This window comes from Lissotriton vulgaris, chromosome 1_1, assembly GCF_964263255.1.
Source record: "Lissotriton vulgaris chromosome 1_1, aLisVul1.2, whole genome shotgun sequence".
NCBI classification, from domain to species: domain Eukaryota; kingdom Metazoa; phylum Chordata; class Amphibia; order Caudata; family Salamandridae; genus Lissotriton; species Lissotriton vulgaris.
In genome coordinates this window covers 420,793,317-420,819,272 of record NC_141685.1, presented here as the reverse complement: position 1 = coordinate 420,819,272, position 25,956 = coordinate 420,793,317, and the positions used below count along the sequence as shown (strand labels likewise).

At 42.1% G+C, this 25,956-nt stretch overlaps 1 protein-coding gene across 15 annotated transcripts in view; it reads left to right on the top strand.

The window, feature by feature from the left end:
- Positions 1-25,956, top strand: part of DAB1 (DAB adaptor protein 1) — a 1,411,149-nt gene that overhangs the window by 1,339,372 nt on the left and 45,821 nt on the right. For 12 of the 15 annotated variants that reach the window (XM_086952885.1, XM_086952858.1, XM_086952877.1 and 9 more), the window contains 2 exons: positions 1,849-1,911; positions 6,830-6,938. In XM_086952885.1, coding sequence (XP_086809011.1) covers positions 1,849-1,911; positions 6,830-6,938 — 172 coding nt within the window. The remainder of the gene's footprint in view (positions 1-1,848; positions 1,912-6,829; positions 6,939-25,956) is intronic. The other 3 variants (XM_086952914.1, XM_086952895.1, XM_086952868.1) reach the window with 1 other exon arrangement.

Genomic DNA, 25,956 nt, shown 5'->3' with positions numbered 1-25,956 from the left:
TGATTTGAGGATGCATCATGTTGCCAAACCCTCCTCTCTGAGTTTTGGGACCTTCTGCCCGCTAGGTCTCGTCTACTGGACATATGGGGCTCACTCGTCACTTACCTCTCAAGGCATGACCCCCAGCATCCTGTGACTTCTACGACGCTCCCCGCCGGCACTCCGCCCGTGGCAGCCTCTGGTGCTAGTCCATGAGCTGTTTCCCTTTCATTTATGGCCCTTCACTCCCTCTGCCGCTCCCTCTACACATGGTGCCTCCCCCGGTCATCTGCTATTTCCTATCCAGTGGCTTTATGACAAATTTCCATGGCATTGTCTCCAATGTGACACAAGTTTGCGACTATCTCTGCTGTGATGTAATGTATTGCTGTTCCTAATCCTTTGCCATTATGGAACTATGTAACTATGCTGTGCATTATTTTCCAATAAAGGTTTTTGAAAAATAATTTAAAAAATATATATTGACTGGAATAGCACAGTAGTAAATTGCATAGAGGTAGTGGGGAGTGGCTGGATCAGGCATGGATCGTCTTTTAAGTTTGGAAATGCACACATTTATTCACCATTCACACACTTCTATCCGACCAGACGTGGCTAGGACAGGTAAGAGCGGTGGGTCGGGCCTGGAGAGGGGGAAGTTGACAGATGTATGGGATAGGTCAAATGAAATAAATACATTAATAAAACCACTTATCTTTGCTTACCACATCGCTGAGTCAGCGATGCAGCGAGCGCAAGGTAAGCGGTATTATTTTATTTTTTAATTTTACCTATCCCGTTGTCTGTCGACTTCCCCCCTGCCCTGCCTCACCATTCGTACCGGTGTTGGCCGCGCCTGTATCTGACCTTTTTCCATCCTTGATATGGTCAGTAAAGGCCAACAGAAATACCCATTCCAGGTTGGATAGAAGAGTCTCAAACATGGATTGAGTGTAGGGGGGGGAATGGGTTTCTCCACTGAGAAAATTAATTTCCACGTGGAGAATATTATGTGCATTTACTCATTGTGCTGCTTTTCAATATTCTGCATTTGTACACTGCAATTATGCATGGAAAATGTGACATGATTAACTGAGCGATGCACACAAACTGACAGCTTTCTAGGCATACTGCTGCTGAGCTTTATGAATAAGCAAAAAGTCATCAATCTGAGCCTTTGAAGAATAGTACTTCTACAAGTGCACATTTGTGCTTCCCTTGAACTAGAATTGGGCCATTTGTATATATTGTGATCTTTCGGAGCAGGTGCTACTTTCTATTGAATACATATTAGCCACGTTCAGTGTTGTCAATGTTAGAATCAGTGAGAAAACTATAAAGTGACCTTCTCGGGATAAATAAAAAATGGCGTTTTCATATTTCTGATTATTGGACTAATCTTCAAGGGACGATTACACTTTCGAAATGTTCAATCGAAATGTGTTTTTGGTTGTGAAACATGATTCTTTTTACACCATGCAGAATATTTTTGCATTTGATGCCTATGTTATCATTATTTTCCTAAAATATTGCCTCATCATAATTGTTGGATATGTGGCTATAACATTATGTGTGATATGCATGACAGTAGTTTTTGCTTTGTCCCGAATTTTCTAGGTCACCTATTTTTAGTTTGTATTAGCAAAAGATGAAAACAGAGGCTTCCAATTATGTCTTCTGGCTGGCATGACTTATGATCCCCTTTTTGATAAGTGAACCTTAAAGTCATGAAAAAGTGTTATAAGTGAGCTCAATATATGGTTGAAACACATTTCTACTTTTTTGCATCAAAGAGAAACGTTATGTGTAAAATTGCATTATCCTAACATGTAATTGTTAAGTCTTTTCTTTCTTCTTTCTTTTTTCAAGGCTGTTACACAATTAGCCCTTTTTGGAGACATGTCCACGCCGCCTGATGTGACCTCTCCACAAGTAAGTCACTGAGCAGTGGCAGTAGCATACTCTAAGTTTCATATACTCATACAGTTAAAAATGAGAACTAGACCGGACCATTAATGGACAGCTGGGCCCCATCATTCTCCTTTACACATTGACTGGTCATCTGAGTGTGCAGGATTACATTTAATTACTAAAACAGGAAAAGAAAAATGTGCATTAAGTTTTGTAGACCGGTGAATATTAGAATTGTCAAAGCTAGGCTTGTGGGGCACTCCCACCAGTGATCATTCATTATAAAAGATCGTTGATATACAGGTATTCCTGAAGGAAATGCAAACTATGCCAAAACAATATAGTTAATTGAATCATTGTATAAAGAACTAGGGGGCGTATTACCAAGCAATAGCGATAATTATCGCTATTGCTTGGTTAGAGACAAAAATTTACCGCTGCGCTGCGGCGATTTTTACCGCAAATAAACCTTGGTATTACCAAGGTTTATCGCAAATGCGATAAAAATCGCCGCAATGCATGAATATCGCTGAAAAGTGAGCGATATTCATGCATTACTGAGCTAATGCTCTTAGCCATGTTATCCACCTCCCATTGGATAACATGGCTAAGAACTGCTCAGGGCAGGTGTTAGCTTTTGGAAATATTCGCGCTTAGCGCGAATATCTCCAAAAGTTGGTAATAGGAGATAGCGATGTTAGCGACTGATTCCAGTCGCTAACATCATTGCACGCCCACTTTGCATATTATTAGTGATAAATATCACTGACATGCAAAGTGGGGCCCAAGATGGTCGCTATCTCCTACTAGCTGTCGCTAACTGGTGTTAGCGACAGCTAGGTAATAGGGAGATAATTTTATCTCCGCTTTCTTGGCTTTTAAAGCCAAAAAAGCGAAGATAAACCCCCTTGATAATATGCCCCTAGCTTCTTCCTTCCTCCCAACTATGTAAGATGGACATTAAGGGGGATTGATCCTCCTGATGCAAGCCTGCAAGACCTACTCACCAAATTAGCACTTCTCAACCACAATTTAACACAGCTAGTCCAACATATCTCGTGACCACAGCACCCAGAGCTATTATATTCAGTAAAAGTATGATGATCCATCAGCAAATCCTGTAGAAAGGGCAGGGGGAAGGTTTCCAGTAAGTTTGACTTACAAAACAATCTTGAAAAACGAACCATTTTCAGTATTTCTCCACAAAATAAAAGCAAACCAAAATCCCACAGCGAATGACTTGTGCACACTACAACAAGGGTGTCTTTGCAGGTTGACACACAAACAGTATAAACTAGTACTTTTTTGTAGCAGATACCCGGACACAGACCAGTGAGCTATACACATGTTCATGAGCTTGGATCTTAACTCTGTCTATGCCTTTCACACTTCTGAATCCCAAAGAAAACTAATGGAACAACCCTTTACTGCGCCTAAGCAATTCTACACTCCCACTAAAATTGTACTAAAACAGAAAAAGTTGCAATAAACGATTGAAAAGGGTTTGTCAATCACAAAACTGTGTGGTGCATGTTTTGCCATCCACCTAGACCTTAGTGCTTAGTCAACCTCGCCTGAATAACCGTAAAAAGAAAGAAAACACACCTTATATCAATCAACAACAAATAATTGTTACTAATGGCAAACATAATTTGCAACCTGGAAAAGGTTATTCACGACCATTCACCAACTATGAAAGTGTTCAGCAGTAAGAGATGGAACATTAGTTCTCTAATCGTAGATTTGTCTTTCACTGAAAGAGAACTTTCACTGAAGGAGGACTCCGCATGTTTGTGGTCTGTGCAGCAGGGGGGTGCATTTGTTGTCTGCACCCAACTGCAGCTAGATCCCAGTGTCTCTCCAAAACCCCCTATGCACCCTTTCAGGTGCATCAGCCTTTATACCACTTTCTCTGAAGCATGTATTTACTATGACTCCTGAGAACCTCTTTGCACCACCACTGGTAATATGGCACAGGTACACAGGCAAAGGTGTTCCCTCATTTGTACTGGGGCAGACCCCGAATAAAATGGAAGGAATACACCCTTCAACTTGTGCATGTGTGCATCCAGGAAAAGGGTGTTATACAAAGGAGTCTGCTAGTATCTGTTGCTGAGTTAAATAAAATAAAACAGAAGTGCACCATGACACTTTCAGTAATAAAATTAATATAGTTGTTTTTACCAACTAAGACTATTGAGAAAACATCTTGTGCGTGTCACCTACTCAGAACACCTGAATGTATTGATTAAGCAAATGTCTTGTGGTTGAGTCTCCAAGCAGACCGGTATGTAATTTGCAGATGATTTAAAATGCAGCAGTCTGTAGTCTTAAAAGATACAAACGTTTTACAACTGCACTTTGTAAATGTAATTGTCCGGCAGTTTAAATGTGCAGTTTCTTTGATAGTCTCTACGGGGCATATTACCAAGCAATAGCGATAATTATCGCTATTGCTTGGTTAGTGTGAAAAAAATTATCGCGAGCTGCGGCGATTTTTATCGCAGATAAACCTTGGTATTACCAAGGTTTATCGCAAATGCGATAAAAATAGGCCGCAATGCGCGAATATCTCCAAAAGTTGATAATAGGAGATAGCGGTGTTAGCTATCAGTCGCTAACATCTTGGCATGCCCACTTTGCATGTCATTAGCGATAAATATCACTGACATGCAAAGTGGGGCCCAAGATGGTCGCTATCTCCTACTAGCTGTCACTAACTGGTGTTAGCGACAGCTAGGTAATAGGGAGATAATTTTATCTCCGCTTTCTTGGCTTTTAAAGCCCAAAAAGCGGATATAAACCCCCTTGATAATATGCCCCTACATTTCTTATCAGAGCTTTCACCAAGTTGGTCCTTCTTCTCTCATGAACTTGCTATATCATTCTCTATGGAGTATGCACTGAGAAATGAGCCTTATTTTTTATCAGTACCAATATTCAGGAAATATTCTTTCTTCTGGTCTTACTGAAATATTTTGCACTGAACATTGCCCAACCAGCAATCCTTTAGGAAGGCCACCAAGATTAATCTTTAATAAATGTCTCCTTATGTTATTGCCTATTAGGTAGCTTCCCACTGACCCTGTCTTATCACCATGCAGCCCTTGGGCAACACCATGTTTTACTGATAATACACTCAAACTCAGTATTAAAAAAAAAACTCTAGCACTTTGAAAGAGGAATCCTATCCTATTAAAAATATACTGCCAATGATGAATACTTTCACACTAATTTGAAAGCCTGAAACTAAATGCTCTTAACAGTTCAACTTCCACTGGCCTAAATTTTGCATTTAGAAGTATCTTTCCCAACTATCAACAATTCCATAATTCAGAAACAGAGAATGCAATATTGAAGAACATTGTCTACACACATTACTAGTCAGCACACATTGTATGTCATCCAAATTAAATATTAGGATGAGTCTCTGCAATCTTCATCCCTTGTCCAAAAGGGTTTCCATAAAGGTGAATTTGGACTACCTTTGTTAGCACGGTATAAGCTTACCCTAAAGGGCGGTAAGAATGGGGTATATGAACTAAGAACACAACAATCACCTATACAGTTAAATGAATAGAAAATAAAATCAAGCATATTTGCAAACACTAAGCTCTGTCTAAAAGTGATGTGTTCATAGGAGAAGACACATGTAAGTGAGCAGCTAATTCTATCCTATGAAGACATGTTTAACTGGGACATGATCCAAAATTAACCTAGCAGTGAAGGACAGGCATGATAGCTTCAGTTTTTCATACTTGTTGTCCATCCATATTTCACAATGCTGCCCTACTTTGAGGTAAAACCAAATGTGCCAATTTGACTGACCTTTTATATGTTATGAGATGTATTATCTTCACAGAAAAGGCATATAAAAAAGTAGGTTACATAAAATGAGTTAAGGCCTGATTTACTATTGGTGTTTGCGGTCACATAACCTGCAGTGAGTAAAATTGCGGACTTTGGGGTCACAAAAACAAAACTTCAATGTGCACGCTGCAATTTGTAGTGATTGCCAAAGAAAAGGGGGGAGTAAAGGGAGGGCCTTTCCTTGCAGTTCTCTAAAGTATGCTTCAGTGCTTTGTGATTCCAAACCATATGCTACAAAACAGTAGCTTAATGGGACCTTTCGCGCAGTGGACGCTCTTTAGTAGCTTACAGCAGTCCATGAAACTGATGCATGCACCACCACATATCCATTATCATATTTTCAAACTTTTGTGATCGTAATAGTTCTATACCCTTCAGGGTTTGAGGCTGCCATGTTGGCATTCTAGGAACCCAACAGGAAAGACTGTGATCTGATGTCCCTCGCAGGACTCCATCTCTGCATTTGCATGCATTTATTAGGATTCGGAAATTAAATCCTGCCTTATTAATATAAGTGCAATAGAGATTCTACTACACCTACCGAATTTTGGGCCATATTATCAAGCAAGAGCGATACAATATCGCCGCTTTTATCGGCAGGAAACTGGCGCTAAAGCGACGATAATGGGCTTGATAATATGCCCTAGTGAATTCCCATAGAAGCCCAGGTTAACACCAGAACCTGGGCTTCTATGGGAATTCACGAGGGCATATTATCAAGCCCATTATCGTCACTTTAGCGCCAGTTTCCTGCCGATAAAAGCGGCGATAATGTATCGCACTTACTTGATAATATGGCCTTTTGTTTGTTGCTGTGACAGATTAGTACATCTGTTGTAGCATACCAATTTCTTGGATCACCTCGTAGATGCTGAGCGAACATTGCATGTGCAATACAATCAGGGATTTAATTTGCAATTTCATCAAGGCATTCGATCCAGTCTGCTGAGTGGATTCACAATGATAATGTGGTTTAGAATCTATTATAGACTGTAGGTCATTGCCTGAAACTGTTGTAATCGAATCCTGCTGTCTCAGTTTTTATACCTATGTATTCTCTTTTTTTTAGACTCCAGCTACTCCAGGTGAGGCCTTTGTTCCATGTTCATCACAACTGCACCCTGCTACTGCTGGCATGTTTGGATCTTTAACTTTCAATCGTGCTGCCCTACCCCCAGGTAAAATAAAATGTGCCCATTTTAATAATGGATTACCAATAGCTTCTCATGTGGGAAACATAGGTAATTCCCTTTAATCAATGGAATCAAGATAATTCTAAATTTGGAAATTTGGAGAATCAGGACTTTTATGACTTAATTAATTGCTAGCATCGTACCACCCTCTAAGATGTTTCTTTGTTTACCTGAGAAAGCTCTAATATGTTATTGTCTGTCACATTTATATTTTATTGTTAAACACCCATACCACACAGTTAATTTACATGCACAGTTATGTACACATATATGGATTCATGTAAGGAACCTTCCATTTTTCCAAGATATACGGTATGAGGGAGGAAGCCTAACTTGTGTGGATTTTCATTTGAGGGTGAGCTGCAATGGATGAATAGTAAAGTGAAGACAACCGTGTGACCAGACAGCAGAAAATGATCAGTGCTTGTAGGATCTACAAACAAATCACATTTGTCCCCAAGGGCCAATGACTATTGTTCAATTTATTTTACTTTCTTAAAATCATACTTTATTTAGTCATCTTTAGTATATGCCAAATGCATATACGTGAAAATGTAACGACAAGTTATGATATACGATTACAAAGACTGTAAAGCGTATGTAGTCAATTAAACAAATTGTAGCACTTTGTAGTGGAAAAGTCATACTACACAATTGTGGAAAGTTACTTTATTTAGAAAAGAATACAACTGTAGTTTGTAACTATATTGGACATTTGCCCCAATGATGCTATTTCTGCTTTTGACGATTAAATTAAAGCATTCACAGTTCTGCACTATTTTCACTATTTTGCAAATGATTTTAAGTAATTCCTTTATGCATTAGTGTGGGTGAGAAGAAAGGTTGATAGGCATTAGAGGTTTGTCATGCATCCAGATTAGTGGTCCTGGGGAAATTAATTCAGTCGTTCTCCAGACTTCCCGGTTTTCCACATTCCATACATTTATTAGATTTTCACTTTTCTACAGACTGGCATTGAGATAAGATTTCTATTAATTGTTATACAAAGGTAGTCTAAAGAATACTGTAAGATTCTCAATATAGTTCATTTCCTCATGACACAGAGCAAAGCAAGTCTAATTCATGATCACAGGTGCATAATATTTTTGAGAGATTGAAGAAGAAACAGAAGGAACCCTGGTCAGTATAGTAAGGGATACTGACTTAAAACGAGAACCCTATTGGGCGGAAAGGTTTTGTTGTAGGATGGCTGAGTTGAGGGATAGAACAGTTCGTCAACATGTGAACAGTGTTGCTTCCTTTCAGTGTGCATCTAGAATTGTCTGAAGTTCCAAGTGTGTGTTAGAGAAGAGGTCCATGTATATGTACACCAAGAAAAAGGGGGTTTATAATTGGGATTTAGAACATTTATATTCATGAACCTATGCGTGGAACCATTCCACGAATCTGTGATGTGGCTTTGCATTGTGTAGCCAAAATAGTATATCATGTCTCATTCATAAAGGAGAGGAGCCCAAATCTTATTCTAGGTATCCATCCTATCTTGAACTCTATATATATCAACCTCTCCGAAGTGGCTTTTCTGTAAAGTTCCAGAACCCATTCTCAGGGGGACGGTGTAGCTGAAGACCTCCAGTGGGGGGGCAATAAAGACACTGGCAACCACCAAGGTTGCTGAGATCCAGCACCTTCGAAGGGAGGACAATCGCACATGTCGAAGGTATCATAGAACAATTACGGTTTCATTAAAGGTTGGGAAGGAAGCAGACTGGTTGAGTAAAGGATATCCAGTCCACTGCATAGAATGTCAAGGCAAAACAGTAGGATATGTTCTTGGTCTTCCCGTACCCAATTGACTATCCAGCTCAAAGAATCTCATCCTGTATCTGCTCTACACAGTCCAACCAGAGTCCAAAACAAGCTGTATAGGCTGATACAGTAAGTGAATGTAAGCTCTGACTCCCTCAGTCCCAAATCTTATGATGACTGCATCAAAAAGAACCAGTCTGATTCTCGAAAAGCCTAGGATGCTACTTGTTGCCACTTCTCTTGTACTCCAGAAGCGGTTCAGTTCGAAACCATCTCTGAGACTAATGTATTGTACAGAACCGACCCTACACCTTTTTCTCTTTTTCATGTTTCAAGGTACTTCTGTGTAGAAAATGCGGGAGATGTTAGGTGTGGTGTTCCCAGTTGTGCTTTTCAGACAGTGTGTTGGTTGATGGAATTTCCAGTATTGGCCTACCACTAAACCGTATACCCTGCATAAATCATTAAATAGATGGATATTGTCATCTGTTATCTCAATTATTCGGCAGTTTAAAATACATATATACCCCTCTGCGACTATCGCCTTACCATCGGACTCTACCTTCTCTACTCATCTGCTACAGCATGAACTAAGAAGCTAGTTCCTGTTCATTTCTTAAGTTAAATCTGTTAACAAGACGACTCGACCTACAACAAAACAATTTATTTCAACAAAAGATGTTGTCCTATGGATAGCATTTCTTTTGATGAGCTTCATCCAAGCGCACTGACGGCAAAGGACTGAATGGAGAAGATTTAGCACTCTCCCAGACACAGTTATGTCAATATGACATGTTCAGCCTCTGTGTCCCCTTCACCTTTCCAGATTGCATGGAGCCTAAGGATTAATACAGCGTCCTCTGCATGACAGGTTCAGCAAAGAATCACAGGGAAAGAGCCAAGCTCCATCCCATCTCCATACTTTTTAATCATTGAACAGAAGTTCAGGAAGCTATAAAATGTTCATGCAGCGTCTCAGCGGCAAGTTGGCACACATTCAGAGGGAGGAAAGTGGCCAATAATATTCAGAGAAGCTTTAGAATGAAAAAGTGTATTTCAGATATGGTGGTGCGAAAAAATAATGAATTTCAACTTCAGAACACCTTGAATGTATTTGACTGATGGGTACACGCATCAACTACTCCTACAAACATCCCAGCAAAATTAAAAAGAACATTGGACATAGCCAAGAATGAAAATCAGAGGGCGAAGATGCTGAAAGGTTTTGAAAATATGAACAGCCAGTCTAAAGAGACACAACATTGTGAGAACACCACAGCAGCCTTAAAAAACTATTGTCTAAAGTATTAATGCAGGTGTAATATATCACTCTGAACTTTAAACTGTTACTAATACAGTGAAACAGAAATCCAATTTGAATGACTCTCATATACAAGCCAATCAATCAATCAGTATTTGTTAAGCAGGACTACTCTCAAAGAGCTGGGGGGCTGCAAGTCTTTCTGTACGCTGAGGTTCTATTGAAGAGCAAGGTCTTGAAATCCTTCTTGAACTGGGTTCACGGTAGGGATAACATGAGGTGGAGAGGCAGGTTGTTCCAGGTCTTGGTGGTGGAGTAGGAGAAGGATCTTACTCCGTTCTTGGTCTTGCGGATCTGAGGGACAGCAGCGAGGGCCAGTTTGGTGGAATGGGAGGCAGTGTTTCAGGGCTATGATCCAGCATTGTGGAGGGCTTTGTAGGCATGTGTGAGGATCTTGAACATGACTCTTTTGTTGACTGGCAGCCAGTGGAGTTCTCGTGGGTGTTCAGAGATGTGGCGGTGGATGTTGAGGACCAGTTTAGCTGTGGCATTTTGAACATTCTGTAGTTTTCTGAGGAGTTTCCGGGTGATGCCTACAGATAGTGCATTGCTATAGTTGAGTCTGCTGCTGATGATTATGTGGGTGACTTTCTTCCTGGCCTCAGTGGGGATCCATCTGCAGGTTTTTCAGAGGAGGCACAGAGTGTGGAAGCATGATGAGGAGACAGCTTTGCTCTAGCAGTTCATCGTGAGTGCGGAGTTCACTATCATGCAGGAGTAATACAGTGGGCCACAAGTAGTCTTCCCAGGTGGAGGTGTTGTGCCCCAGGATGAGGACCTTGATCTTATCCGAGTTGAGCTTGAGGCAGCTGTTTCTCTTTAAGGTAGCAATGGCCTTCTTCCCATTTTGGAAGTTGTTTCTGGCAATTGTAGGTTTGTTGATAAGGGCGAGGATCAGCTAGGTTTTGTTGGCATAGGAGAAGATGTTGAGTCTGTGCTTCCTGATTATGGCTGCGAGGGGGGCCATGTAGACATTGAAGAGGGTGACACTCAGGGAGGAGCCTTGGGGGACACTGCATCCGATCTCTGTGGGTTCTGAGCGGAATGGTGGAAGTCTGACTCACTTTATTCTACCGGTGAGGAAGAAGTGAATCCAGTCTAGGGCTTTGTTGTGGATGCTGATGTAGTGGAGTCTCATGCTTAGGGTGCGGTGGGAGACGGTATTGAAGGCAGCTGAGAAGTCCAGAAGGATGAGGGCTGCTTTTTTTTCCCGGTCGAAGAGTCGGCCGATGTTGTCGGTGGCGGCGAGGAGGGTGGTCTCAGTGCTGTGGCACCTACAGAAGCCAGATTATGAGGAGTCCAGGATGTGGTTGACTTCAATGAACTCGGATATTTGGGCTTTGATGGCCTTCTCAATTACCTTGGCTGGGAAAGGGAGCAGGGAGATGGGTCAGGAATTCTTGAGGCCTGTCGGGTAAGCAGACTGTGTTTTCAGCAGGGGATTGATCTCAGCATTTTTCCAGTCATGGAATGTGGCTGTCTTGATGGAGCAGTTGATGGTGTGGTGTAATACGGTGGCGATGGAGGTGCGACTCTGTGGAAGATGTGTTATGGGCAGGGGTCTGAGGGTGCTCTGGAGTGAATGGTCCTAATGGCCTTGAGAGTGTCGTCCATGGTGAGTGGGGTCCAGTTGAGTAGGATCGTTTGGGGGCATTCAGGAGTTGCTGGCTTCTCTTGGCTGTCAAAGTTGTCATAGATCTTCTTGATCTTGTGGTGGAAGTAGGCGCCAAGTTTGTTGCAGAGGTCTTGGAAGGGTGGGACTTCTGTGGGTTCGTTGTTGGGTTTGGTGAACTCCTTGACAATGGTGAAGAGTTATTTTCTGTTGTGTGCATTGGCCTTGATCCTGTCAGATCAGATCAGGTGTAGGTCTATTAAACAGCTCTAATATATCTTTGGAAACCAAGCCATTACAATATAAGAAATTTGTGAAAGGAAAACGTTTGACTAGAATGGTAATGTCTGATATTAGATTATGTTATCTAAAGTGATATTGCAATGCAATACAAAAGTGAACAAATTATGAAATCATCAGCTAGCACCAGATGCAGATACTCCCATTTTACTCTGTGTTAACACAATCTATGAATTCTCAGACATTCCTGAGCCATGTTATGTAATTCCCATGTTTTAACTGTGGCCTAGAAGAAATAGCCTTAATGAATTCCATTATATACAATATACTTTGGTGGATAAGTGTGCAACACCAGGAAATCAGCCTGCTTTATTGCTGTTGCTTGTGAGACTCAGTGTTTTTATTTTAAGATTGAACATAGCTGGCTATCAATAGAAATCTATATAAACAGTGCTAAGAGAGAGACTGCTGATTCTAAGAATTTGTGCAAAGTTAACAGTATTAATCTTCATAGGGTCAGACTGGTAAACCAAAGCGACACTGGCAAAAAAACCTCAAACCAGCCCCACTCCCTATGTCTTCTTGCACTGTGATTATCTTTCCAATGATCCATCCATACTCTCCTTCATGGCTCTCTTACTTTTGCCTCTCTGATCGCTTTCTCTCTACCCTCCCCGTCTTTCTCTCTCTCTTCCAACTTTCCCATTCCGGCTGCAGTTAACCTTGGGGAGCTTAGGAAAGGCAAAGTGGCATACAAAACTGCACAAAGAGGCTCTGCAATGGCTGACCAGAGCCATGTTTAAAGGGCTATTGAGTGGGTGGCACAATCAGTGCCTGCAGGCCTTCTAGTGTTATTCAATTTACCGGCCCTGGACACATAAAGTGCAGTCTACTAGGGACTTACAAGTAAATTACATATGCCAATTGTGGAAAAGCCAATGTTACCAAGTTTAGAGTACAGAGCAGATGCACTTTAGCACTGGATTGGATGAGCTGTGGATGAGGTGCCATGTTTGTAGGATTTACTAGTCAGTTGGGTGAATCCTGCACATTCCCTAACCAATGAGGACAAATTTGCCATTAGCAAATCTTCCCACTTTTGCAGGAAATCCCATTTAACTTACTGCAAACTATCCCACTGTGCACTATTCTAAGTAGTACAAAAGATGGCACAAACATTTGCCTTGGTTGTGGCTGGTGTGACATCCAGTGATGTGTTTAGGGAAATGACTTAAAAGATTTTGGAACTTCGGAACTTCAAGGCAACAGGGGCCGATTTCGAGAGGACTTCATAGGTTACAGCTCTAAACTTCTCAACTGGTGAATTTTGCATACCATAAAAAAAGCATAGTCCAAAGGCAGAAATTTTGACCAGGCTAAGGTGTGCAGGACCTAATCTAAAGGCTTTTCAATTTTGAGAAGACTTCATTGGATACAGCCTGCAACCTGAACCTGCTGAAGAATTTCAACTTCCATTTAATAGACCAAGCCAGAAGTAAAAATCTTTGTCTGTGATGACCAGCTTGGTGTATCCCACCTACACTCAATTGCAGTCAGCCTAAAATTGCACCTTTGTCCCAGTCAAATGAGAAGAATTACTTCTGGTTTTACTCTTTACATTTTCTTTGAGCTTTTTACCTAAGTCTTTCTGTAAATTATATCTCTAGTACCCCTTATTGATTTTATGTCATTTTGGTGACAGGATTCGTATCATATTATTTTCAATTTTTATGTAATTGGTTCCGGGTTTTTTATTGTGTTCTCTTTTGACTTTTTAACTGTTTTGTTGCTGCTAAATAACTTATAGATTATCCTATGGTAAGCCTGTCTGTTGTGTGGCATTGCTAATAGGGGTTTAAGCCCAGGTTTAAACTGTCTTTTATTCAGGCACATTTGTGGTGCTATTGTCTTATTACTTGTGGTAGACTCATATCCACCCCAATTAACAAGCCATTTTCGTACAACTTGCTTGCCCTTGGACTACCTGACCAACCTGTGTTAAAAGAGGGAGGTTACTATCAGATCACTCTTTACCTTGGAAACAGTAATATCTATGGGAGCACACAAGGCTTTATGTAAAGTGACTGCTAAAAAGTGTGAGCCCATAACACTAGTTCTGATTTTTTTCGCTCAAGGGATTAAGGGGCATATTATCAAGGGGGTTTATCTCCGCTTTTTTGGCTTTAAAAGCCAAGAAAGCGGAGATATAATTATCTCCCTATTACCTAGCTGCCGCTAACACCAGTTAGCGACAGCTAGTAGGAGATAACGACCATCTTGGGCCCCACTTTGCATGTCAGTGATATTTATCACTAATGAGATGCAAAGTGGGCGTGCCAAGATGTTAGCGACTGAAAACAGTCGCTAACATCGCTATCTCCTATTACCAACATTTGGACATATTCGCGCTATGCGGGAATATCTCCAAAAGCTAACAACTGCCCTGAGCAGTTCTTAGCCATGTTATCCAATGGGAGGTGGATAACATGGCTAAGAGCATTAGCTCGCTAATGCATGAATATCGCTGACTTTTCAGCGATATTCATGCTTTGCGGCGATTTTTACCGCATTTGCGTTAAACCTTGGTAATACCAAGGTTTATTTGCGGTAAAAATCGCCGCAGCGCTGCGGTAAATTTTTGTCTCTAACCAAGCAGTAGCGATAATTATCGCTATTGCTTGGTAATATGCCCCTAAGTATTTAATTTTGTGAATGACGAGAGACATAATTTAAAATCCTCTGCCTTCCTCACACCACAATATTTTAATCAGGTGTTGTCCCTACTGGGACTGGAGAATATATCTTAAGCTTGCTTCTCTGGCAGCTGCCTTTAAAAAGGCTGCTGATAGGTAAAAAGCTATTATTGGAAAATGTAACTATTGCTGTGAAACTAGGTCCTGCAAGTATGTTCACCTTACTTCCCAATTCAGGCCCACAATATGAGTTGCCTGTTAAATGGGATGGGGCTGTATGCAGCAGTTACCAGCCTTATCAGAATTATGAGCTCTGATGGAATGTTGTGTAGCTCTTTACTTTTACCAAAGATTTTGACTGCTGATAAATACCAAAATCTTTTTGTGAATGCACGGACAAAAATGACGAATTACCAGAAGGATCAGACTGGGAATTACCAATTCCTTCGTAATTCCTCATTTCTTAGAGGACCCTCAGAGTCCAATTTGTAATGGCTGCTTTTCCCCACCCCTGGTATTACTGGTACCCCAAGAATGATAACTCCATGGACTGGGGAAATCTGGCCCGTTGATATCGCCCATTTAGCAGGCCACTCGTAAAAGGAGCCTTTGGCGTGTAATTTATCAAATACTGACACCTGTGTTACAGTTTATTTTGATTCTGACACTACATATAGAATAAGTAGTGCTTCATTTTTAGTTTTTAAATATCTTGATATGGGTACATAGTATTGTGTAGTTTGTGTTTGCCGCTGTACTGAATATAGCACTAGGCAGGGTATTTCGAGCAGAATCTCTCATTATCTTCTGTGCCTGAGATTGCCGCTCCGGGAGCTGCTTGTTGATGTGAATGTTCTCATGAGAACACTTAAGTAGGGCTAGGTTCGTGACTAAACTCTTCATAATGGGAAAAACGCGGTTTCCTCATCGAAAGGTCTTGGGAGGTGGAAGATAATTGGAAGAACAGACAAAGAGAAATTTCGGCTTGCAGAAGAGATCACACATAAATAGAAAAAGGGCGTGGGCTCGTTTAGAACGAGGAAGGAGACACTCATTACGGGATGGAACCGAGGAAAAAATATAAAATTTTTAATTTGAGATTCGCAATAAATACAATGTCCTACATCCAAAAATACAAAAACGTATATTCATAGTTTGCTCACACAATAATGAGATAATGTAAATATAAATGGGTTTCAATTAATACATGAGAACAATTTAATTTGAATAAACGTCAAATGAGTCCTCTAGGCTAAAGAAAGAAAAAACAGCTGCTCAAATATGTGCATCTTGAGCAAGCTCGGGTAAATCGTTATTTTATGCGAACGCAGGGGCATATTACCAAGGTCCTTATCGCCGCTTTAGCAGGAATTTTTCCCGCTAAAGCGGCGATAATTTTATCGCCCTATTTACCTAGCTGTCGCTAACACCAGTTAGCGACAGCTAGTAGGAGATAGAGATCATCTTGGGGCCCACATTGCTTGTCAGCGATAATTATCACTAATGACATGCAAAGTGGCGTGCCAAGATGTTAGCGCCTGGAAACAGTCGCTAACATCGCTATCTCCTATTACCTACTTTTGGAGTTATTTGCGCTAAGCGCGAATATCTCCAAAAGCTAATGCCTGCCCAGAGCTGTTCTTAGCCATGTTATCCAATGTTAGGTGGATAACATGGCTAAGAGCATTAGCTCGGTAATGAATGAATATCGCTGACTTTTCAGCGATATTCATGCATTTCGGACGATTTTTATCGCTTAGGAGATAAACCTTGATAACAGCATGGTTTCTAAGCGATAAAAATAGGCGAAGCACGGTGATAAAGTTATAGCCGCTAACCAAGCTTAGCGATACTCATCGCTTATTTTTGGTAATATGCTCTGCAGACTCCATAAATTCTGACTGTTAGCTATCATATTACGGCCTTAGAGTAATTTTTTATTTTCATATGCTAACAGTTTTCATAAAATTGTTGCTCAAGGGAGACTTGTTCTTATAGGAAATATGAAAGGCGATTGTCAAATACAGAGAATGACCCGATAGTATAACTTATATACAATTCATATGTAGGGAATCACAAAAGCATAATTTATCATTTGTGTAATATGCATAATTTTGAAGAAAATTATGCAAGTTCCTCTTGGAGAAAACATAATTAAGAATAACACCCGTTCTTGACCCAACAGATCATAGCAAACTTTGGGTGTTATTTATCAAGGTTTACTTACCAGTTTACAAGTCTGCCAGCGCAGCACAAAACTATGCAATGCTGCACAATCCTGTGCCCATCTCTCAGTAAATACTCCTCAGACTCTGGTAAACTGAGCAGCAAAAAACGTTATAAAAGTTCCATAATTTAAAAGATCCATATTTTTTTCTGCTTTCTATTCATTTTGGGATATTTTCTTCAGCTTACAGTTGAAACATGAAAATGTATAAATATCTGAGCAACACGGGAAACAAAGGACAATGGAAATGTCACCGGGGAACATCTAATCAGTCACATAATTGGGTTTTTTGACCCTTCGTGAAGAGCAAAGGGAAGGCAAAATAACCAAGTAGGTGGATCCGTTCAAAAAAAATCCATAGTCAGTGGCGTAAGAAGGGGGGTACGGTGGGTGCGGGCCGGCCCGGTTGTCATCCTTGAGGGGGGTGACAAAATGGCAAAAATATGTGTTTTAAACACATATTTTTGCCATTTTGTCAAGCCGTGGGGACAAGTGTCATCACTGAGGAGAGGGGACAAACTGGCAAAAATATGTGTTTTAAACACATATTTTTGCCATTTTGTCAAGCCATGGGGACAAGTGTCATCACTGAGGAGAGGGGACAAACTGGCAAAAATATGTGTTTTAAACACATATTTTTGTCATTTTGTCAAGTCGGGGATGACAAGAAATTTTCAGCCCTGGGTACCACCTAACCTTGCTATGCCACTGTCCCTAGTTGCAAAGCAGAGATGTTTTAACCAGGTGGCTATCACTTAGTCACACAGCACTCCTAAAGTGTGGTACAGCCACATCAGAACCTCCTCCTCGCTTCTTGAAATACACAAACATTTCCTCTGTCATTATGTTTGGGAGCCTGATAACCCTTTCTCTCATTGTGATCTCTGCCGCCCGCATTCTTTCAGAGCAAATCAGAATCGTAATGCTTCTACACAGCTGCGGATGGCTCTGCTCAATTGCAGGTCACTCCCCAAGCATTCCTTGGAGATCAATTTCATGATACAGGACCATGACTTAGATATCCTATTTCTTACGGAAACATGGCTAACCGCCAACTCTGAGGCCGATATTGTCCGGACGCTCCCCCCAGGGTTTTTAATTCAGTTGCAGATCAGGCCCTTGGGAAGAGGGGGTGGGCTGGCCATTATATACAGAGACCATTTTGTCTGTAGAGCTAAGGATGGGGCTATTTCGGAGGCTGAGAGCTGCCATTTCTTTCTTCAACTCTCGCCCACCCTCTCCTTTGCAGGCCTGCTAGTGTATCGCCCACCAGGGACCCCTGGTGACTTTGTTAATTCGCTACTGGAAAGGTTCTTGCGTCCTCCGCCCCAAACTTTACCATTCTTGGGGATTTTAATCTCCATCTGGAGGACCCGCTAGATACAGTGGGTGTTGACCTCAATCTCGACCTTAGATCGTTCGAGCTGCAATTGGTTAACACAGGGGCCACACATAATAAAGGTCATCTGCTTGACCCAGTTTTCACCAACATACGAGCAATTCAGGCCAGCCCCCCTCTGCCCCTTCCTTGGTCAGACCATTTTTTGGTCACGTTCTTTTGGCAGGGTGAATTTGAAAGCAAACACACCCCCGGTACCAGCATCTTTGACAGGGCGTGGTCCAAGCTCTCGGTGGGAAACTTTACCCGTGTGCTTGATGATTCTACCCCTCCCCAGGTCACGGACCCGGTGCTAGCAGACACCAATTTTAAAAATTGGCTCACGAACGCTCTGGACATAGTTCTCCCTAAAAAAGACTGGGATATAAAAAGAGCGGTGGTGGGGGTTCAGCCCCATGGTATACTCTTAGAGCGCTGAGAAAGGGCTGTAAGAGACTCGAGCGCCAGTGGAGGAAAGACTGGGACCATGCCAATAAGGACACATACCGTGCCGCCATTAGAGCATATAAAGTGGCTCTTAGGAAAACTAAGACAATATTCTATGACAATAGAATTAAAAGTGCTGTTAATTCTACCAAAGAAACTTACTTTATTGTCAAAGAATTATTAAAGATTCCTGATCCCCCGCTGTCCCAAGATCCGTTAGGAGCCAAATGCAATGAGCTTATGACTTTCTTTGATTTAAAAATCAAAAACATTCTGGCTACCTTGCCTCAGCCGCTGCCATTGACCGATCATGCTCTTGATGGCATTCCGCCCTGTGTCCTGGGCCCCCATCTCAATGCATTTAGTTCCATTTCAGTGGAGGAATTTCTTAAAGTCCTTGCCTGTATGAAAAGCGGCTCTCCCAATGACCCAGTCCCTATGCGGTTCTTTAAACAAATCGCCACCTCCATTGCTATACCAGCAACCGAGCTTATCAACTCCTCTCTTTCACAGGGCATCATGCCCCCCAGCTGGAAAGATGCCATTGTTAAGGCCCTCCTAAAGAAACCCCACCTCGACCCTATGGATCTGGCCAATTTTAGGCCGATCTCTCTACTCCCTGGACTGAGTAAGATCACAGAAAGATTGGTGAACGCCCAACTTTCCCACTTTCTGGAGTCAAACCAGCTTTTACAGAGTTCTCAAACTGGGTTTCATCCAGGCCAGGGCACGGATACTGCTCTCCTCGCGGTCATCGAGGAAGCAAGGCGCATCTTGGATTCGGGAGGATCAGTGGCAGTGATCCTCCTTGATCTGAGTGCAGCCTTTGACACGGTTAATCACTGTGTCCTGATCCAACGCCTGGCTGAGGAGGGAGTAAGGGGGGCTGCCTTGACATGGTTGACATCATACCTGAACAATCGCACCTTCCAAGTCTGGGATGGCAACTTGCGATCTGCTTTAGTCCCCCTCCAGTGTGGTGTGCCGCAGGGCTCGTCTTTAAGCCCCACATTGTTTAATGTGTACATGGCCCCCCTGGAGGATGTGGTGATCCCGTTTGGTATCAAGATCGTGAGTTACGATGACGACACTCAATTGGTCGTCTCACTTTCCCAAGTCGACCAGCGCCCGACAGTTTGAATTCATGCCTGCTGAAAATTCATACTTGGATGTGTGACTCATCGCTCAAACTGAACGGGTCGAAAACCGAGATTATGATGCTAGGCAATAAGCTGGCTACATTACCAACCTCTATCTGGGCCAGCTGCCTGGGTGAGCTCCCTAGCCCTAAAAAAGAAATTAAGAGCTTGGGGGTCTGGCTGGAGCAGGACCTTTCCTTTAAAACCCAGGCAAAAAACACAGCTGGCATCAGCTTTGGCCTTCTTCGGTCTGCCCGGAAAGTCCTTCCCCTCCTTCCACAACATTCTAGGAAGTTGTTGGTACAAGGACTTGTCTTGTCCAGACTAGACTATAGTAATGCGCTCTTTCTGGGAGCCCCCAAATCCACCATTAATAAACTTCAAGTCTCACTGAATGCTGCAGCCAGGCTGATGGGCACCTCCTCTAGGAAGTCAGCAAAACCAGCACTAAAAGCGCTCCATTGGCTCCCTGTCCATGAGAGGATCAAGTTTAAGTCTATGAGTATTGCACACAAAATTCCTCAAGGCCAGGGCCCTGCTATTATGAAGAGTTTAGTCATGCCCTACAAAGCCAACAGGCCTTTGCGCTCAGACAATGAACATCTGGCCACAGTCCCTAGATTTAGGAAGACACGCACGGGTGGTCGCCGTTTCTCTGTAAAGACGGCCACGCTCTGGAATTCCCTTCCACTAAATCTACGTGCAGAACCCTGTCATCTACGCTTTCGTAAGCTTTTGAAGACTTTTCTCTTCCCCAAATGATTTCCTGTTCTTTGTCCTCTGGGTAAGCCTGTTTCAAGTGTAGCGCTGGGATGCCTCCGGGTAACCACGCGCTTTATAAATCTGCTTACATTACATTACATTACTTGACTTTTCAATAAAACAACCCACCAAAGGTAGGGCTAAGCACACACCTGCTGTGTGCCAGGATGCCCCTGATGGTGATAGTGTGTTCTATAAATACAGAAAGCATAACATAACAATTAATTTTGAACACTGTTTCACAAACTAATAATTACATTTTGCAGCTTGTCACTTATATAGAGAAAGTAGACCATGACAGGGGATCTAGGAGCATATATACAAGGGGATAACGCCAGCAGAACATCACTTAGCAATGTTCTTGTGTCTATATCCCTTCTACATATTTACAAAGCAGTTTTAAGCCCATGTATGTGGTTTAACACCGCCATGAAAATAAGGCACCTCTATACGCATCACTTAACGGAAAAGGGCATGCAATATGTGTTGCTGTGTGCGTTCCACCTCCACTCCCATTGCTTTTTGACACTACTCTCCTTCCGCAAGCAACTGAAGACCCTTCTGTTTACAAGGTCTACCGAGTTCTAACCTCTTCGGCACTGCCCAGCTCTGTCTACATGCCCAGCGCTTGGACGCCCATTGGGCAGCAATCGCGCTATATAAATCAATATTCAATATTCAATATTCAATACTCCCCCAGATTTACAAGGAGGTGTAAATCTGAGGCAGCACCAACAATTAACACCATGCAATAGCAAGCCTTAGAAAGGCACATGAGGAGTAATGCTTTCATTTCTCCTCGTTTTTGCTTTTTCTATGTGTGCTGCATTCGTTATGATTGTTTATGTGCAGGCGATTTGCTACTTTCATGTGTGCTGCACAAATGCAGCACACATAGAAGTAACAAATAGCCATTATCCCATTCCTGCACATAATTATTCCATGAGGGTGCCTGCATCGGCACTAGGCAGCTAAATTTAGCGCCAACACTAGGGAAAATGTAGAGGTACACCGTGTTGTAGTAAATGTGGCGCATCCCAGCATTTGGAAAATGTTGGAGCGTGGCGCTGCCCAATTTGGTGCAGCTCTGCGCTCTGACATTTTCTGAAGCCCGATTGGTGTATGTTCAGTACATTGAAATTTGTGATGTGTGAGTTCAGTTGTTGTTGAACACATTTTTCCAGGACCTTTGCTAGCATAGGGATTTTAGTTATTGGTCGGAAGTTGTTGGGGTCTGAGTTGCTAGCTGTCGTTTTTTTTTAGGATAGGAGTAACTTGACCAGATTGTAGGCAGTCAGGGATGTGACCTACTGAGAGCGAGGCATTTATGATCTTGGACCAGAGAGGGGCTATGCTATGATAGATTGGGGTAGTCACTTTACTGGGACAGGGTTGTTGAAGTGGTTGTTGAGTTTAGAAGTTGTCAGAATTTAGATGATATCATCGATATCATAACATTTGAAGTTTGACCAGTTAGAATTGTTTTTGGGAAGAGATTGCTTATTTAGTACCAAGTTATTAGCATGACTGATCTTAGGGGTAGCTAAGTTGGCCGCAGCCATTTTGAGTTGAAGTTGGAGGGAACTTGTTTTTGCAGTGAAGAATGAGGAACATTCATCACTACTTAACTGTGAGGCTGATGTTAAGAGTGAAGATTTGGCCAGTTTGTTCGATTGTTGATTCAGAATTTCGAAGTGCTTTTTAGGTCTATTTTTAGCGTTTCCTAGTTCTGATTTGAAGAAGTTTTTTTTATGTTAGAATACTTTTATTGTATGATTTTCTTGCTTTTCGGAGTAGTTTTAACTGGGGGGGAGGGGTGAAGCCTCCATTTCTGTTACGTTGATCTGAGTTTGCGTCTCTCCTCGTTCAGGGCTTCACTGAACCATGGGTTTTTGTCCTTGTCAGGTAGTCATATGAGTTTTGGTGGTGCGGCTTGGTCGAATATTCTGGTCATCGTGGAGTTATAGTAATCTGTGAGGGCAGTGACATCACCTATGTTGTTGGGGGGGATACGAGCCTGCTCATATTGGGAGGCTAGATTGATCCAGTTGATGTACTTAGTGTCTCTTATCCATTGTTTAGGTTTCATTTGTTGTGGGAGGATTTTCTTGTTCCAAGAGTGGATTTGGAATGTGCTAATATGATGGTCTGACCAGTCACAGGGGGTAATCAAGATTGATTCAATAGAATTTAGTTTGGAGATGAGCCAGTCTAGCGTGGCACCTTTTGAGTGAGTGGGCTCTGAGATAGCTTGGACCAGGGAGTGGTCAGCATAGAAGGTTTTAAGGGCGTATACCTGCTTGTCCAGTTTGTTCTCCCAGTGGAGATTGAAATCACCCAGGAAAATGTCATTCGAGTGAGGGGACGAGTTTGCCGTGATGATTTCCATAAGTTGTTCCGTGAAAATTATGTTTTGTCCAGGAGAATGGTAGAATAAATGTAATTTGAGGGGGTGGTTACTAGGTGAGTTCACAGAGATCCCAAGGTATTCACAGAAGTCCAGGGGTTCAGCTGGAAATTTTGAGACGGTAATGACAGAGCGATGTATGCAGGCTAAGCCTCCGCCTATTTTGTGAGGTCTGTCTAGTCTAATGATGTTGAAGTCTGCGGGGGCCAGAAGGTCAAGGTATGGAGAGGATGATTCCTTGAGCCATGGTTCCGTGAGGATAATTATGCCCATATTCATGCTTAGGATGAGGTCAGCAATGTCAGAGGCGTGTTTAGGGTCTGAATGGCAATTTAGTAGAAGGCAGGAAATCTGTTTTGGGGGATTCTTTGGACTAGGCTGCTGGATAACTTGGATTGGGGTTATAGAGTGAAGATTATTCCAGTTTATTCCTCTATGGATATGATGTGAGGTTCTGGAAGGGTTGATGGAGATTAGGTGGATAGCGTATTCCTCTTTATCTAGGATATGGTCGGATGGAGATTCGTATGGTCGGATGGAGATTCGTACAGCAGTTACAGAGATTGCAGTTCCTGGTCCGTAATGGAGTTGGAGAGATTGCACGAGTGCGAAAATAGATTGTCTAGAGGCAGAGGAATAATTTTTTGCCACGTTTTCAGCTGCCTTTATTGAGTTTTGGAGATATTTAAGTGTAGTAAGCACTTTTTCCGCAAGTTGTAGGATGGTTTTGATTTCAAGGATAACATTTTGAAGGTTTCTAGATGTGCAGTAAGAGGTCTTGAGACAGTCTTGTTCCAACTGTAGATGCTGTGTGGAGGACAGGAAGGGGGGGGTCAAGGCAGTAGAATTAGAGTTGTTTCTCATGGTAATTCTAGTTGAGGATGATACTGAAGTGCGAACTAGAAGGCTCAAGTTGTTTTTCATTCTTTCACTGAGTGTGGGTACATGGCTGGGTCGAATTTCTTCTGGCGACGGAGGGCAGGTGTGGGTAGAAGTAGGGTCCCTAGAAGTGTTGCGAGAGAATGATGATCATAGCGGTGTAGTGTATGGTGAGGAGGGAGAATTGTTACCTCTTTCCTCGATTCTAGGAGAAGGGTGTGGTCGGTGTTCATCCAAAGAAGAATGGTCAGTGCGGGTAGTAGTAGGGCCCCTAGCCGTGCTGCATGATGTTAAGGCTTAATGATTTTTTCTGTGCAGGAAGGTGTCCCTACCTGCATATAAATAATCACAAATGGCGATTTGTAACTCCTATGTGTGCTGCAGCACCCATAGAAGTTGCAAATTGTAATTTTTTCATGATCGTTTATGTGCAGGAAGGGACACCTTCCTGTACATAAATAATCATTCATGGTGTTTTGGTGTTTCTATGTGTGCTGCATTGAGCAGCACATATACAACACCAAAAATGAGACAAAAATAAAGCATTCCTCCTTGTTTTGCCGTGTTAAGTACAGGTTTTCACTGATCCTAATTTTGGCAAAGACCCATATTTATGCCACCATTGTAAATATGGGGCAGTGTCAAAATCAGTTGGTGTTGCGGCGGAATGACCACCACAACACCCATTGCCCACCCCTTTCACGTTAAGTCTAGTGTGAAAGGGTGCCTTATTTAAAAGGCAATGTTAATCCACGTTAAAAGACTTAACCCCTTGCATGCTTCTGTCGGCCAACGGTTGTCGCGAGCACTGCCTTCGTAGTGCTATGCACGTCCGTTAGCCGACGCGGCCCCGCCCACTGCCCTAAACCTCCGCACCGCGGTGGAATTGCCGCTGCGGTTAATCGGTTAACCCCGCCTTGTAAACAAGGTGAAGACCTCTGGCGACAGGGGCTTGTAATTATGCCCCATTGTCTTTTAAAAGATATATTGATGACGGTTCTATAGCAAACTTACCTGTTCAAATTTCACAGTGCAGGCGGGTTAGATGTAGATGCAGCATAGTCTTTTTTTAATCAGATTTCTTCTTAAGCAGCCAAATGCATGTATCTCCAACGTTCTACGAAAACTTCTTCTCAATAGATTGAAGCGAAATTGTCGACCTTCATGTAATGAGATTTGCACATAGTGATAATTATAGAGGCACAGTTTGCTTGCCATCATATTTGAGTTGCTCACTATATGTACATCTTTAATCATATTGCCTGTCAATAGAATTTGTGTTTGCCAAAGTAAATTGATGCAATCTCCCAAGGTCGATGGAGCCTTTTCACAAAGACATTTTAGAGTAAGTACAGTAGAACTCCAGTGGTACTCTTTTACTATTCAATTCAATTCAAAGAATCTTTATTCGGTGATTAAAAAACACCATAAAAGCACACACATATATACATAGTAAAAAGTCATTAAACATTTCCAAGATCCTTTGTACAGAATATTAACAAAGCATAAAATACAAACAGTGAAACAGTATATGACACTTAAAAGGGATAAAATTGGAAACATTTCATTCTTCTCCCCTGGTGAGCCTTAAACGGATTGCTACCTTAATAAAATTCATGATACTACACAATGTTAAGGGGTCCGAAGCTTTCTGTAAAAATACTAGTGCTTCCCTAGCGTGAACCAATTTGTTTTTTTTTTAAGAGGTTTACAAGAAATCTGCGCCTGGGCATTGAATAAAAGGGGCAGACTAAGACAAAGTGAAGGGAGTCCTGCGGAGACCTGTTGTCGCAGCCGCAGGGCCCCTTCTGTTCAATTGATGTAGCAAATCCTGCTGGTGATGCCAACATAAATGGGAGTAGGTTCAGTCTGAAACGGCACATCAAGAACCTATCCTGTGCGTTATACATGAGGTACAAGTATGGCTCCATACCCTCCACGCTCTTCACTAGGTTATGGGCCCTCGCTGTCTTTTTACACCCTTCAGCCTCAGCTCTGCATAGGTTTTTCCGCTCTAGAAAAATGTTCCCTACTTGCAACTTATTCTGGGCTACAATTGTTGCAGGGTTAGTAAAGAGGTTCCCAAAGCCTAGTTCATCTAGGGCGTTCTTCACATAATGGAGCCAGG